Source organism: Montipora foliosa, chromosome 5 (genome assembly GCF_036669935.1).
Source record: "Montipora foliosa isolate CH-2021 chromosome 5, ASM3666993v2, whole genome shotgun sequence".
NCBI classification, from domain to species: Eukaryota; Metazoa; Cnidaria; class Anthozoa; order Scleractinia; family Acroporidae; genus Montipora; species Montipora foliosa.
The window spans coordinates 19,711,696-19,729,195 of NC_090873.1; the positions used below are offsets into that span (position 1 = coordinate 19,711,696).

A 17,500-nucleotide genomic window follows, 5' to 3' on the forward strand; every position below is an offset into this window, starting at 1 on the left:
AGATTGTGAAATACAAATTAGCAGCGATGGGTCACATTCACTAACAAGCAGGGTTTATGTCCATTATTCAGTGCACACTGCATTGATGCCAGACTGAAAGTACCAATCGCAAAACAGCTGCCCCTAAACGAAGAACGATTTACAAGTGAGGAGGAAGAGGCAAATTATGAAAAACAACGGGTTGCGGTTCAATCATTCAAAATAAGCTAATATTATGACAGGGTCTCCCAGCAAGATTTCTGAGATATGCCCAGAAATGCGCGTAATTAAATCAACCTCTAGGACTGACACAGGCAGTTACAATCTTACAAAAGAATAACTTTATCCCCTCGACCCCTCGACATCATGTTTCCAATGAAATTGTTTGCGGATTCTAAAAAGAGTGTATCCGAAAAAAATGAATTTTTGGAATCGCTTATCACTTTGAAAAGTTGGGCAACGATGAGAGCGCCCCGGAAATTTTAGACAGAAAAAGCTGTTTAAACCATTAGAGGACTGTGATGCGTCTGGCAACAATTATTTAGCCTGCGTAGCTGGCGGTTTGGTGATATTTGGAAGCTTCTTTCCACCAGGGTTGACTTTCGAGTGATTTTGAGTGTAAACAGCCACGCGAAAAGCAAGCGAAGGGGGATGGGCCCCCCCCCCCCTCCCCCCTCGCGTTCTCCTTTGACTTCGGTCCAGGTGTTCGCGCAGCCATATTCAAAATGATTACTCGAAAGTCAACCCCGGTGGGAAAAAGTGTCTAAAATTCACAAAAACGCGTGCTACGCAGACTAACAATTACTCAATATGGCGGTGGGAAACTGGAATTTTGTTCAAACAAATTTGATTGTGAGATTTTATTTTCCGTGATTTAAAGTTATTTTTCGGTTGTAGGGGAGGTTCTCTAAAGCATCATTTTATCATGTAGAACACAAGTACAAAATATACACAACTTGTTGGAATCAAAGCTGCCGGATTATTTAGATTTTGAAGCGAAGCTGTGTAGTTGATTTAGGGACAAACCTAACTCCATGAAGTAGTCAAAAGGGGCGTAAACCAAGAGAGGATGAGGTATCTCATGCATCCTCCCTTGGCGTAAACACATAATTTCATTTACGTACTGTAACTGTAATAATTTCATCTATGGTGCCTTTTACATCTACAACAGAACAGCTACGCGGACTTTTAAAAAAACAACTTGCTGTAACTGTTTTCGTTAATGTTCTTTTATTAGACTCCTTCAAATTTCATTCCGGAAAAACAAGTCCAAACCCTGCTTGTACACTTTTGCTACAGGCAGAGTCGGTTTTGGCTATTTGAAATATTTTGGAAATTATTATGATTTTGTCAAAAATTAAAAGCTCATTCAAGAAGCAATGATTTCAGCTCATTTTAGATCAGAAAAGCCTTAAAGGAATCCAACTTTTTATCAGTGCATTGACATTTCCATTTCTGCTCAGATCGTGGACTTTGTCAAAACAAAACGCGCTGTTCTGCAAACATTTGCTTCTGTGAAGTTTGTTTTTCAGGCTTGACTGAGTGACTGAGTCTGGCTGTCTCGAAATCCGCTAAAACTCAAATTTCCCATCTTAAAAGCCATTTCCGAGTTCACGTCAGCCTGTTCTTCAAAGCGAGTCAAAGTCCGAAGTTTTTGTGATGATAATTAGTTCTAGTTTACATATGAATGGAAACACTTCGCACTTAGACTCGCTTTGAAGAGGAGGCAGATATGAACTCGGAAATGGCCTATCCGGAAACCGTTTCGGCCAGTGGATGTTATTTCCAGGTACCAGTAATTTTAACGTCTGTGCACCGACATTTCAATACTTAGCTCAGCTAGCTTGAAATTGCTGGGACTCAACAACGTTTTTTTACGACACTACTCACAACACAAACTGTCCAAGAAACGAAGTTTAACGAAACTATATACACTGTAAGACTTCCACGTGCAAATTCTTGTATGTTCAGTTTGCCGTAAAATAAAACATGTAAAGGGTTTTCGAAAAAAGAAATGGAAATTTTATGCTTGTGACAAAAGACTTCATTTTTGCAAAATGGGAGTCAAATCAGGGCAGGCTTAGGTAAAATGAACACTTCGTGACAAAAAAGTCGGAACGATTTGATATCAATTTGCGGAATAACATCTGACCTCCGTTGGAAAACACTCCCACTTGATGATAGCGACATGTTGAAGGTCTTTCCGGCGGGAAATGCCGACTTATTTTGAGCCACATGGAAGTAATTTCGATGTAAACGTTTTGCAATCAGTGCGCGAGAAAATATTGACGTTGTTATTACAGGAGATCATGACCGTTGGGGTTATATTTATTCGATTTATTGACTGTCTGGACAGTTATTTACCAGTATCGCTCCACCGGGTCGTGTAAATATTTTTCTTGCGGTTATTACGTTGTTTGGAATTGCTTCTCATCACTGATTTTGATATAGGAATTTGGCATCGTTTTTTGTGATATAATGAATCAACGATGTGGGAGAAAGGAAACTGTTTGTAGAGCTCAGTACATGTTGAGTGTTCTAGCTGTGTCAATACCCTGAAGAGCTGACATTTTTCTCTGTCAGTCAGTAATTAGCTTGCGCTAAATCATCGACATCTCTTTCCGTTTTTCTCATGCAAATAAAAGATATAAAGAGCAATGAATTTTCAAAAAATTCAGTCTTTGGTAAAAACTACATTGAAATCTTCGGTTGTAGGATAGATTTTGCTCGTTAAAACATAGGAAATGATAACTAATTTTCAAGAGCTACCGGTATGCAGAGAATTGATCGCGGGTCAAATGGGATTCAAAGAGTATTGTCTTTAGTGCCGCAAGAACAAATCGCTTATTGGTGGAGAAATTGACAGCTGTCCGCCATTAAGAACATGTATCGGAACTTTGTTAATAAGGCCTGATTGGTGGGGCGGAGCTTGTGGTAACTGAAGAATGTATAGAAGTGAGCACAACATAGTTAACTTGAGTGAAAGGAGGCCGCCAAGGACACAAGTCATAAATCATCCATGGACGACACTTCGGACAAACGGCCGGGTGGTTCCAAAAGATACCATCTTCGGCCTGTTTCGCGTGAATCGCGCAGCAAATTGGCCTTGCTTGCAGCATGCGATGAGGATGAGGAAGATATATGTAGTGAATGTTTTAGCGACTCCACACGAATTAGAAGGTACCCCCATCTAAGGTCAGCGAGGGATTGTGCTACCGTGAGGGAACGAAACCGCATGCACAAGTTAAACAGAGCTTTCGAGGAATTAAGAAAAGTTATACCCAAGGCGAGCTACAGTGGGGAGGAAAAATTGTCGAAAATCGCTACATTAAGACTTGCTATTCATTACATCTCGGTGCTATCAAACATGTTAGAACAGAATTCCTCCGAGGAAAAAGATGGAGACGTTTGTCTAGAGCCAACGAACAAAAAACAACGTTTGAGCGATGATGAACAAGATACGGCATCCAACTCTAGCGGGAATGAATTTGGTTCAGATTATTCGCCAGAAGGAATCTTCTTCAATGAAAGTGAGTCTCTTAAAGTGTTATTTAATCAAAAGTGAGCACATTGTGTGAAGCTAAGGATTGTGACGGTCTATTCCGTCTATTAAAAGAGGTGACAAATTTTACACCTAACTAAGGGGCAAGGAGGGACTCGAAAATCTTTAAGGGGGTGAATTCAATTTGAACCCCAAGTGTCGAAAAATTACCAACGTAGTTTTTAAGACGAAATCGCAACACAAAACGTGGGGTAACGTGTTGCCTACACGCATTAAAAGATGTCGTTTTCCGCTCGGTGGTACAAACCTTAAACATAATCTGATGGAAAGTTTAATGCTAAGGAGGTTAATTGACTCTTAGCACCAATTTACAACTTCACTGGTGAACAATTGAAAGACAACAGTGTCCAGTTGGGTTTCCTGAGTTCCAATTCAGTGCTATTCCTACCCAAATTCATGATTGATCGTATACTGATCTGGATGTAAGCTCAGTTTATATACAAGTTGAACGCAATTGCTGCAATAAACTCTCGCATGTTTGTAAGGACACGGACTGAGGTTGTAAACAAATTTCCGTTGAACACTTAAGATTTAACGGGAAACGATTCAATGGCTAAGTGATCTTGATAATGAGTGGTTCGATTGTAACCCGTTTATAAGGCATCGGGTCTTAAGTATAATCCAACTGTACTTTGAAATTTGAAGTATGCTTCGACTTATCAAAGGTATAGAGCAGTAATCTGCCGCCTGCTCAGTCAGTCTAGCTGCATGAGGCTAATTTCATTGTAAAGTGCAAAAAGGTGACCTTGACTATTTTGTTTATATTGATATAGTTGAAGACTGTAAACGTATAATGGGAATTACACAAAAAGGAGATCACCCATGTGATTTTAGATAACCTCACTTTGCTCTTCATTCTGTCACTTATGGAAAAATAATAAATATTTAAACTTTCACTTGTGCCATGCTTGGATGTGGCAAGTGGATAAAGAATGATACTATCTCACTTCAAGTTTTAGTAATTGATGTGTTTTGGATTTTGTGTCGCAGGTTTTTGGTGTGGAGCACTTGAGGAGTTTGTGGTCACAAACTGGGACGAACAGATGCTAAATGACGCCCTGGGAGCTTACTCGATCACGTAGAGATCACCTCCAGTCAGACATCAGGGCTTACTTTTAACTACCATAAAAAATGTCCATTTATTTGTCGAAGGCCGAGAGATCCTGTACGTGAAAAGTAAAAGATAAACTCCCATTTTAGGAGGCTAAACTCAAATGTTTGCAAGTGAAAATTCCGATTTTAAAGAGTGTAAATAACCTCCTGGCGGAGTCATTAGAACTAAGCCCGGTTTCATTTGGTGCTGTCCCAGGGCTATACGTTTACCGTGCAGTATCGCAGTAAACTGACCTAACTTTTCAGACATTGAAAGTGAATGGAAATAAGTTATGCCTTCATGTTCATTAGTTAGTGTCAGTCAGATTGTTCACAAGTGTTAAGTGCTTGAGTAACTCACCTCTATTCTGTTTAATTCTTGATATTAATTTCAAAGGTCTCATTTCAAAACTGAAATGGATGTTAATTTTACTTAAGCGGAGAGTCTGGTGATAAATGGTGGTATTTAAATGAATATGTCATGGATCTACAGCATGATATAAATCCGCTAATGTCTTTCGCGAGTGACAAAGAGAGAACAAAAGCTATTGTGAAAATCTACTGACTAAACCTCAACTTGTAAGCTAAAAATATTTAACATGAATATGAGCTTAGCTGAGTTCTTTATATATGTAAGAACATCATCTGTCAATCAAAAACATGTTTGTCCATTCCACATTAAACTACTTTTCATTTTTTCCAATAACACTGATTTAATCCAAAGATTGGATTAAATTTGGATCAAATCACTGTTATTGGAAAAAATCAAAAGTATTTTACTGTGGATCTCTTTCAATATGTTATTCGTTTAATTTTTGAAGAAGTTTGCTCGTGTCTACTTTCTGACAAAGGAAGCGCTATGACTTTTGAAAGGAGTTCGGAAATTGTGTTGCTGAGTTCAATATTAATTAACCATGACTGGTGCAAAATTCATCGCGCAGACTGATACCCCATTCTCACAAACAAGACGTGTTAACAAAGTGAATATCAGTCATAGAGAAAATGTTAAGACTGGCTTTTACGCATGTGTCAGGTGAGTTTCATTACGTGCTTTCATCTGTGCTAAAATTGTAGTCGACAAAGATCATGATTTAAAAAGGAAACACTTTGAAACCGCGTTTAACTAAACATGTCCAAAACATGGTTGAGGTTTAGTGTGAACGGGGCATAAGCTGCCTAAAGCCAAAGTCCTCTTTTCAAAAAAAAATATATATTATATATATATTCTCTGGATTTGCCAACGAAAATAGCATTGTGGCAGATGATGACAAGTAGCATATATCGAAAGTAGACAAAGGAATGAAAAATGCATGCATGCCGTGCAGTTCACAAACCACCAAGAACTGGAAAACGCAATGAAATGTCCAATCATTCATTAAGTGATGCCCACTAATTTCGATGAACAGTTTAATCTTCCGATCTTTAAGTTACTGCATGAAGCAAAAAAGACAAGCTATCAAAAACTATATATTTCGTATATATTGTTTAACCCAGTTATTGTTTCATTGACCAGCCTAATGGGACCACGTCGACGTAAGAAATTCGCTGAGCTTGAACCGCTTGAAAGTAAATTGATACTTGGATTGAACTGATCTCTTTAAAGGTCCTGGAACAAATTTACGATGACTCGTACAAATTCTTTATATTTAACTCCTAAATCTTTTTCTTAAGTTAAATGCTCGTTTTTCAGTTTGAGCCGGGAGAACGGAGAACCTGGGTTAAAAAGAAGGAAGAAAAATAGAGAACAACGAACTCAACCCATGTATGACATCATACAGTGTTTACGGGCTTGGTGGGAGGCGAAAGCATCTCATCTTTGTGCTATCCGTTCATCCCCTGAAACTATGTGACAAACAAACTGACAGACTTACCACCAACTTTATCTATATCACACTATTTTAACTACCGGAGAATCTACCAGAACAATGTCGTCAACCTTATTTGAACGAGTTACTTGATCCTGTCATATAGAAACATAAACGAGGTTCCGAGCCCCGTGATAAAACGTTTTAAGACAAACAAGGGTTTTTTTTTTGTCCAAGCATACTAGGAAACTCTACGTATTCCGCAAATATTCAATCATTTCCTGCATTTTTTAACACCGAATACAGGAAGCTAAGAAATTGCATGTCTCGCCTATTAGAGGCATGAGCAGGCACGTAACTGTTTCTCGAGTGAATTTCCTTTGAGGGGGTTTGAAATCGCACTTTCGAAAATAGCCAGGTAAGAGGAACACACGAATTGACATGTGACGTTTTAATTGGGTGTTCACTTTCAGGACCTTAAGCCATTATTAAACAGCTTTTCCTCTAACGTGGAAGTAACCAGCTATGAGTAGTAATGCTCTTGAACCGTCTATGAATTGAGTAACAACCTTTATGATGGAATTTGCAGAGAAACTGTGAACTGAAGCGATACAGATAAACTCTACGCATGCAGCTCATCCACGTTTATCAGCCTCCCGTCGAACTTGTTGACAATACGTCAATGTAGTATTGTACAGGATGGTGAGAAATGACATGTATTTCAATATTAAACTGAAAAGTCGTGGAACCAGTGTGGGAGTGATTTTCCTAGGAAGCGTTTAGTTTGCACTCAATTTACATAGAGGCACACTGAGCTCTAGGAATATGGACTTTTTTTACGAGATAGTTAGTTTGAATAGTAAAAGGACTGGAAACAGTGCTAGGGACCAGGCATACGTGGCCCCTTCGCGGCTAATCAATAATTTTGTGGTAACGAATCCTGAAATCTGATTGGTTGTTGGGAGGGTCCGGATTTTCTTATCTCTGCTCACGCACAGTAACACGCCAAGAACCTATAGGATTGCAGTTATTTGCCGTCTTAGGGTCGGAAATACTGCCGTCGGCCTCGGCAGCATTTTCAAGACCTCGGTCACAGGTTTCCTTATACGGACCTTACAGCCGACGAATAACATATATATCTCTTTACAATTTCTCGTCGTTGTATTACGGCACACTCGGGCTGCTCTAGTTCTCTGTAATACTGAATTCATACTCTGTACTCGAAACCAGCAAACATAACTCAAGTGACCTCTTTTGCCGCCTAAAAATTATGTTATTTTTTTTTTATGTTTAAGGCGAATGGCTGGTGTGGTGAGTGCAATAGCCTGCAGTGCAGGCGTCTTCTTGGGCCGATCGAGTTCGCGTTACAATCTTGCGACCGCCATTTTATAGACCGCGCCATGTTAGACAGTGGGGCTCCCCCCTATCCTTTCTCTTTCCTATCACTCACCTCCTTGGTAGAACTTTAATTCTCTCTCCAGTCTTCCACTGCATCTCCTGCACATTAATTTAAAAGCCGATTTTGCCCTGCGCGAGCACCTGCGCCAACTGACCGTAGAATTATAAACATTATTAACATTCATTAGCTTCTCTTGCTCTTCTTGTCGAAGTCGTAGAATTTCCCCATCTCAATAGCCTTGAACACGAATTTGTTATTTTTTATCACAATTTAACTAGTATTTTTACAGAACTTTACAAGTTTATATTAAAAAACACTTACACCCATATGGACAAAACACGTTACACCACAACACACAGCTGACTCCATTCAGATGTTACGCACATTCCTCTAAGGCTTATATTAACGGTGTGCAAATTATAAAAAAATTTCTTGGAAAGTAGACTTGCCACAAGTCGACCTCACGATAACCCCAGAAGTGCTTTTTCGAACGCGAAGTGAATGAGCGAGCGACGAAGTCGCGAGAGGTCGTTCCGCTCGTATCTAGACGAAGGACTTTTCGAAAGTCTACTTGGAAAGGTGCGGTTGGTGAAACTCGTTTCCAAACTAATCAACTGATACCATGTAAAAGAATAGCCGGGTGAAAATTCGCAAGGGGCGAGGTAAAACGCACGCGCATGAACTTTAGCCAGCGCTGGCCAAAAGGATTTCACCTCTGGGAACGAGAATGATCAAGGAGAGCATGTGACTCGTTCCTATTTCCGGAAGTTCGTGGATTGCTCCGCGGAAGTGATCCTCATTGTCAAGTCAGTCCCTGGTGAAAATCTTTTGAGGATCTTCAAAGATCTTCATGAAGATCTGTAAGGATCTTAGTAAGGATCCTCAAAAGTCCTCGCAAAGATCCTCAAGGATCCTTAACTTTCTGGCCCAGGATCCTTGAGGATCGTCAAAAATCTTGCCAAAGATCCTCAAGGATCTTCAAGGATTTTAAAAGATCCTTTGAAGATAGAAAAAACTAAAGAAATCCCATGGAATATGAAACACAGCTAACCCGAAGGTAAAGAGAAACTGACTACGACACCATTAGGCTCATAAACGGCTGCGAATCTTCAGGGGTAGAGCGCAACCGAGCGAGGGGGTTTCTAGTCCAGCGCCGGACCACTACCCTACGCCCTCGTGCCGAGCCAAGAAAGGAAAAAAAGAAGAACAATAAGCCGCAACCCCTGGAGAAAAACCAACACCAAAACCTCAAGGATCTTCAAGGATTTTACAGTGCGTTTCTCAAAACTTTTGACAAACGGTCTCCGAAGTTCGTTTGAAATTCCCAAAGTTCGCTACGAACTTGGCAATTTCATTACGTAATTGCCAATCAAATTGTGAACTTCGAGACGAAGTTGTGAATTTCACATCGAATTTCGTTGGGAAGTTGCGAAGTTCGTCGCGAGCAAAGTTCACATCATTCGGTGTAGTTAGATAGGCCACTTGCACTAAGAGGTCATGTGACATCGTTTTTATGAAAACGAAAGTTACATGATTTTGCCTTCGAAACACTATTAGTGGGTCATCTCTTAAGCAAAATAATAGTGATTTGGTTTTTCAAACCCGCACCATTTGCTTAAAATGAGAAAGTCCGTAGCTGGCCACGTGACCAAAACTTTATTTTTTTAAAAATTATGAATTACCGCTTTCTGACACAAATTTTGCACTTGAACTTCACGGAAAATGTTGAAAAGATGATGTGGCAACGTTTATGGCACATCTGAACTCAACTATCACACATTTAACAAGATATAAGCAAAAAGTAGTTTTGGCCGCCATGTTGGAGGGCAAGAGTATGCCCTCCAACATGGCGGCCAAGACAAATCATGCTACTTTGTTGAAAAATCAAAGTACCATAAAATATCTTCCTTAAATGTGTTTCCTCTCAAATTTCGCGTGTAAGATAATTTTTATGTGTTCTGTCAATTTTTGGCAACAGCAAGATTAAGGGAAGCATTGGTCACGTGACCTCTTAGTGCAAGTGGCCTATTGGTAATATAACTAGAAATTAATTTAAACAAAGTGAAAAAATTTCTCAACCAAGCAAGACTAATTTTTTGATGTTTACTTCTTAAAGGTAAATTATTTGAGAGGCACGGAGCCGGGACTTCACATTACAGACAGATGGCGCGACTCGTATCTGGTTTACACTAGAAATGTAAAGACAAAAGTTGAACAACATGACATTGAAATGTTTTGTTTCTTGCGCTATTTCTAGAATGATGTATGTCCTGTATTTATGTCTGATAGTTTTAACTGTAAAATACTAGAAGTTCACACGACAGAAATTGTATTCTATTTTTAGGCAGGTGTCGGGTGGCATCTGGGAATGGTCAGTTTTCAACGTTTTATAACCCATTTTAAAACCAGTAATTCGCAATCAACGTAACCACAACTTCTAAGAAAATTCCGAGAAATTTACACCGAACGGTGCGAACTTCTCTCGCGACAAACTCCTTAACTTCCCAACGAAGTTCGTGGTGAAATTCACAACTTCGTTTCTAAGTTCACAATTTGAATAACAACTACGTAATGAAATTGCCAAATTTGTAGCGAACTTCAGGAATTTCAAACAAACTTCGGAAACTGTTTGTTAAAAGTTTTGTGAAACGCACTGTAAAAGATCCTTTGAGTTAAGGATCTTCAATAATCTTACCAAAGATCCTGATCCATCCTTAAGGATCTTGTCAAGATCTTTGTGATTAGTTTGGGTATATTCAGTATTCTTACCAATGATCTTCAAGGATCTTTGTGGCTCCATTAAAGATTCACCTCAGGGTTGGGGTAAGTACCAGGACGCCATATGGAAAACATGCTAAAGTGAATTTGGAAATGGCCAATTCCTATTACCGGTAACTATCGTGAACAACAACAACAACAACAATAAACTATGGCACAAATCTCATTTAAACTTTCTTTATTTGCATAGATCTGTTTATCACTGTCAAAATCATAAAAAAAATAGGGGAGTAAGGCTACTGTAATTACAGCATGTCCACTTAATACCGAGACCAGTTGCAACACCACGATATTCTTTTATATTTCCACTTATCCTACGACAAATAAGGGAAGGCATTGTGAAAAAGTAATGTAATTCATAATCTTATATTTAATACTTCAGCAACAATACTTGCTTGATAAGGCTAAGAAGGTTCTCATAAAAATGGTACTTACCAGTAACAGGAAAATTAGGCTACAGACTGAACTCAGGTTCTTATTTTGAAAATAAAAAAATAAAGTATGAAATAAGGTGTTTGTCATTGGTGGGTGTGGCCTATTTTGGGCCTATTTTTGGTACTGCATGCATAATAATGTTATAAAAATCCCTTTAATCCAAGTATGTTAAGGCCATATATGAAGTTTGTATAAAGCTATGCAAGATAAACAGAACAAAAACAACATTAAAACATGGTACTGTGTTACTTCTGGGACAAATATGGTACTTGTAGAGCTTGTTACAGGTATATTAAATTTGTATATTCAGTGTTTGACTGAATTTCTTAAAATAAAAACCCAATGGAAAATTGTAGGCTAAAGTAGGTTAAAGGAGAAAATACTCCCAAATGCGGGTTTTTACTGTAACTCATGTTTTGCTTTTGTACAATTTTTCCGAAAAAAATTATAATTTTCTTCAAACTCTTTTATCCTCATTGTGAACACTTAGTACATGAAGATTACTGTGTCAGATTCAGCAAGATTTTGCAAGTTTCCGGGAGGATTCTTACTATACTTATTTTCTCACTATACCCTCCCAAGAATGATCTAAATCCTATCAAAGAGGCACGATTAAGGGAATCTTAACAAAACTTACAACACTCCATTAGTAAAACACTGGAGTGTAAGATAAATGGGGAAACAACCAACAAGATTTATCCAGTAATTTATCGTAGAACAATATAACTTAATCATCTACACTGTATAATAAAATAAAACAGAAACCACATTTTGGAAAGACAAGAAAACAAGTTCAACAGCACTTTATGCTAATTTTTTTACCCACTATAGGGCACTTACACTACAAAGACATTTGTTTTACATTTTGGTGCATTACTTTGCTCTCATCAGCAGAAAAGGACAAAACAGTAAGGTTGTATGAAGGACATGAGCGAAAGATGGCGAAATTTTCAATAATTATACACTCTACGCTTGTTTGCCGTTCTTGTATAATTTTTGGAAAGTTCCTGACATTTTAAAGGCATGGTGACAGAAAATTGCTTCTTCCTGCAACTAATGTGAATGCATACTTTTGAATACTGTCGTTGTTGCAGGATGCCTAAGGAGAGCTTAACTTACAGAAATAGAGATACTCAGACAAAATAATAAACAGCTACATGGTATATAATATTGTCTTTTTCAACCTCTTTAGAAATTCAACGCAGTGACAAATTGACTACAATGTTATGAAAAGTGCTTAATTGCACTGGTTTTTTGATGACTTGAGTACAACAGCAATGGAGTCTAAAACAAAACAAGAATATTTTGTTTAAAATCTGGTACATGCATGTACCAGTACTATATCCCAGAGGAAATCTCTGTATTAAATGGAAGTGTCAACAGTTAGTTGTTTATATTATACTATGAGGTACATGACTGTTTATGTAGGAACACTCATACTCAATGCAATGTACACTATATATAGCTACAATCAAGCGGTGTTTTGCTTGATTTTGTATTTTAAACGATACCGTTTGAAACCAGGATAATTAAATTCGATGTGAATATCCATTGCCTTGTCTTCGAATGGCAAGCTTTTTGCAACTTCTTTTGCTGAAAGGTTATGAAAACCCCGGTGTCTGACATTTGCAGACTGCAGACTGCAGACAAATAGCGCTTATAAACAGTATTAAAGTCTAGGAACCCACTTTAAAACGGTTAGCTTTCAATTATTGAAAGCTAACCGTTTTAAAATGGGTTCTTAGACTTAAATATACTATTTATCAGCGCTATTTGAAATGGGTGTTTAGACTTAAATACTGTTTATCAGCGCTATTTGTCTGCAGTCTGTAGTCTGCAAATGTCAGACACCGTGAAAACCTTCCACAACAAGCTTAAATCGTTAAATATATATTTAGTAAACAGAAAGACGCTTCCTAAAACAAATGATTTATAGGACAAAAGCCCCCGAAATTAGCATCAACATTGCCTTATCCAACTCTTACCTTCTTAAATGACTTATTATCAGCAATTCCTTGCAGTGGGCAAGCATTTACAGCGTAAAAGAACTAAAATATGGCAAGGATTTGCATTAAACCGAAAAATTGAAATAACCGCATTGACCCCTTCCCTCTGTCGCTCGTGTGAGCCCGCAATTTTTGGTGCTGGCCTACTGCTGACCAGAGTGATGGGCTTTCAACCAACGATGTTTGAGGGACTGTTTGAGGGTTTTTCCTACTTAAAACTGGTTCAAGGACAAACATCATAGAGAAAAGTGAAGAAGTCATTCGAGGGTTATCAAGTAAAGGTTGCTTTGAGAAAGTTTTAGTTTTCGTCTGAAGTGATCATGAGACACGCATCACCCATCGCTCCCGCTTCACTTCCGTTTCCAAGTTACATGTATATAAACTGGGATAGATGAGCTGACTGTCAGGATACAAATATTTTCAGACTGGACATGCAACTTAATGTTAACTTCTTGTTACGTTAGCGTATATAAATAAGTAAACGATCTCTGATAGAACACACCATTGGTTTATTTGTCCCTGATGCATTTTTTTTGGAAAGACCATGAAGTAATGGTCGTTGTATAAACAAGAGAAATAGCTCCGCGTTTCTTTAGTGATATTTCTCGTTCCGGTTCTTGACACTTAACCCATGTTTTTAAATAAAATTATAATAAAGTGATCCTTTTGTCAGAGTGTATTGATATTATGTAATAAGTACAGTACAGTACAATTGGGTTTTTCTTTTACTGATTTTTTTATCAATTGCTATAAATGAACCATTACTCCTTTAAATTATTTCTCAGTTTCAACAGTCACATCCTTTAGTAGCTTCTTGAGATCAAAATTGCACAAGACATTATTTAATTGAGGTATCAACATGTTCTCCCTAAAGTTTTTGAAGAATCCCTGAAAAATCCATAATGATGATGTTCGAGAAGCCCCTTTAAAGATGCAATGTTAACTAATTTATTGTAATTACTGAGTTCCCCCAAACATCTTTTTTTGATCTTTAAAAATCCTAATAAGATAAGAAACGCAAGGAGTGACAGGCCACACTGATTCCCTTCCTGTGTGAAAACATGTATAGAACCTTTCATAGTTTTGCTCTAACAAGCAGATCTTTTAATGATTTTCCTTTTTTATACGAAATAATAGGTGGTTCTCTAAAAGTTTGGCGAAGTAGGGGTTGATTTTGAATTAAATGCCATTTTGTGAGCAAAGCTTCTTTTAAGTTTGACACTGATGGCTAGTATTCAGTGTGTCACAAAACTGAGGTTAATATCTTTTTGTGTTTTGTTATTTCCTTTAAGCTCTGAGCCCCTCCTTGACTCCTTGTGAATTTGATTTCTGATGGTAGTTTTTCTACCAAATTGCGTGGGTAACCTCTGTCCCGCAAATAGATATTTCTGCCTTGAATGTAATCGTAGGGTGCTGTAAATTTGCTTATCGAAGGTCTCTACGTCCGGTTTACTTATGTCCCACAGGGAAAAGACATTGATGTAGTGTTTCCAAACTGTAGGTTTTGAGACGACTTTGCTAAGAATTTCTGTTTCATAATTTTAGCCAGGTTTTCTCCCTCCTTTATTTTTCAGTTTTGTTCATGACGACAGTGGTACTGCCCTTGTCCGCGTTTTTCAGGTTAATACAATGATTGTTTTGTTTGAATTCATTTAGTGCCTTTTGTTCGTCGCGTGACAAGTTTTGTTTCGGCTTTGTTATTTGTATTTCCGTTAGTTGTAATTTAACCTCCTCAAGGTATCTTTCGAGGGCGACTGATTTGACCTGATTTTTGAGCTGTGGCCATGGATTCCAGTTTGATTTAACGTAGAAAGGGTGAACGTTTCTATGGGTCCATAAAACATGTATTTAAGACGCATTCGTCTTGCGAAAATCTGAAATTCCTGCAATAATTGCCTTCGGATTCTGTTTTTGTTTCAAATCATGAGAGATTAATTTGATTTGAGCGTCAGTTATTTTCATATTTGACAGGTTTTAATGTACTTTTCCCCAAAGGTTTTTTGAAAACTGACTATAGTATTGTTTCTTTCTTCTTTGTCTGCGTTTGGCAGTGTTTCTTTGAGTTTTTGTATAGGATTGTTTTCCCCGATCTGTGCCGGGCCCACTCACAAGAGTACTTTTCACAATTTTTATTCTCAGTAGAATCAATTAGCTGTGATAACATTCGGTTGGCTTCATTGTACTGTTTCTGCAAGTTAGCAGCCATAGCCCTAAGCTCTGTAGGGTCTATTTTGGTCTTAGATATAGATGTAGGTATTGTGTGGCCGTTACGGTTATTCGTTATTCGTAGTTAAGCTTAGTTTTCTGTTTCTCGAGACGGAGATAATGAAACCTTTTCAGGGCTTCAACGAATCCACGTTCAGCTGATGTTTTTATATCTTTTTTGATTTCTTCGTCTTCTGGAATGTTAGCCCGCGCAGAATATCATAGTGGCTTTGGACACGTGTTCCTCTTCAAGTGGTCATTTTGATGGATTCTTCCGTCTTCTTAATTTTGGCCTCTGGTCGGAATTTCATCATCCGCTTTCCTTTAAGACTCTAACAAGGCCGAAACAAAACTTGTCACGCGACGAACAAAAGGCACTATATGAATTGAAACAAAACGATGATATCAACCTGAAAAAAAGTGGACAAGGGCAGTACCACTGTCGTCATGAACAAAATTGACAAAATAAAGGAGGGAGAAAACATCCTTAACGAGGAACAAAGCTACGGACGTCTCACAGAATCCATGGTGAAAGGAACTCACAACAAGGTCTTGCACCTTATAACTGACCTACACCGTGAAAACCACATCATTGTGATGACATGACCAAAAAATGGCTTTCACAAACACCCAACCCACCTAGGATAACAGAGTTTTATACTCTAACGAAAATTCAGAAACCAACCATAACAACGAGACCAATCATCTTGGGCTGTGATGGACCTACAGAGAGAATTTCATCTTTCGTTGACACATTGCTACAACCAATATCCAAATCACAGAAGTCATACCTTAAGATACAACTGATTTTATAAATTTCATTGAAAAAAACGAAGGTGAAAAAACGAACATTTCTTGTATCAATGGACGTCGCAAGTCTCTACACAAATATACCACACGAAGAGAGAATTGATATAGTGTGTACAGCATACGACAACTTTCACACGAATAACCCTCCGATTCCTACAAAATACCTGCGGGAAATGCTTAGACTTATCCTTAAAGAAAATTCTTGCCAATTCAATGGAAGACATTGCCTACAAACCCATGGGACTGCTATGGGAACCAAGACAGCAGTTTCTTTCGCCAATATTTTCATGGCTAAAATTGAAACAGAAATTCTAAGCAAAGTCGTCTCAAAACCTGCAGTTTGGAAACGCTACATTGATGATGTCTTTTTCCTGTAGGATATAAGTAAACCGGACATAGAGATCTTCATCGAACCAGAAGCAAATTTACATCACCCTACGATTAAATTCACGGCAGGAATATCTGACACTGAAACTGTGTTTCTAGACACAATAGTATACAAAGGCACAAGATTCAAGGATCAACCAATCCTTGATGTAAAAACACATTTTAAACCAACGGAGACCTCCCAATATACGCATCTCACCTCTCTCACCTGAGCCAAGCGTGGAAAACGGATTCGTCAAAGGCAAGGTCTCACGACTCCTTAGAACACACTCCTCAAAGGACACTTTCGAGGAACATTTCAAATTTAACATTTCAAATTTAACATTTGTAACCCACACAATTTGGTAGAAAAACTACTATCAGAAATCAAATTCACAAGGAGGGGCTCAGTGCTTAATTAAAGGAAATAAGAAAACACAAAAAGATATTTTACCTTTTGTGACACAATACCAGCCATCAGTGTGAAACTTAAAAGAAGCTTTTTTTTTTTATTATTTATTTAAATTTTATTTTAACAAACACATTAAAATCCTACATACATTAAAACACCGGCGAAGAGATAACATACATATAGCATGCATAGGTTCCAAGCACTCTTCTTACGTTTTAATTTAATTTAATTTTAATTTAATTTAATTTTCATAATGTAATTGGCTAGGTTTCCAAGACCCTTCAATTTTTGAGAGGTTTAGGTTTTTTCTTTTCGTCATATTCTAGATCACAAAAGTTTTGTAGAAAATAGGAAAATTGTTTATACTTGGTATTATTTCCTTCATTTTACACGTCCATATAAAATATCTAGCAACAAGAAAGTAGAAATAATGTTGTAAGTGGGAGAAGACATCTATTTTTAGTCCTAATACTTAGTCCATGGAATGATTCTTTTCTTTTATTGTTACTTGATTCCTTGTGAGTAGGTCTTGAAATCTTCCCCAGAAAGAAAAAGTCTCTTTGCAATGCCAGACTAAGTGAGCTAAGGATTCTTTACCATTCTTACAAAAAGTGCAAATGTCATCATTTCTGAGCCCAATTTTGTGGAGGT

At 37.9% G+C, this 17,500-nt stretch overlaps 1 protein-coding gene across 1 annotated transcript; it reads left to right on the forward strand.

Moving 5' to 3' along the window:
- The first annotated feature begins 2,976 nt into the window (after positions 1 to 2,976).
- Positions 2,977 to 7,175, forward strand: LOC138003017 (myogenic factor 5-like). Its single transcript, XM_068848962.1, has 2 exons — positions 2,977 to 3,509; positions 4,532 to 7,175. The coding sequence occupies exons 1-2, from the start codon at positions 2,999 to 3,001 to the stop codon at positions 4,621 to 4,623; spliced, it is 603 nt and encodes a 200-aa protein (XP_068705063.1). The 5' UTR covers positions 2,977 to 2,998; the 3' UTR covers positions 4,624 to 7,175.
- Positions 7,176 to 17,500: the final 10,325 nt, after the last annotated feature.

Coding starts and splice junctions, on each gene's coding strand:
- LOC138003017 (XM_068848962.1), top strand. CDS start 2,999: ATGGACGACACTTCGGACAAACGGCCGGGTGGTTCCAAAAGATACCAT. Junction 3,510..4,531: donor AGGAATCTTCTTCAATGAAA/GTGAGTCTCTTA, acceptor TTTGTGTCGCAG/GTTTTTGGTGTGGAGCACTT.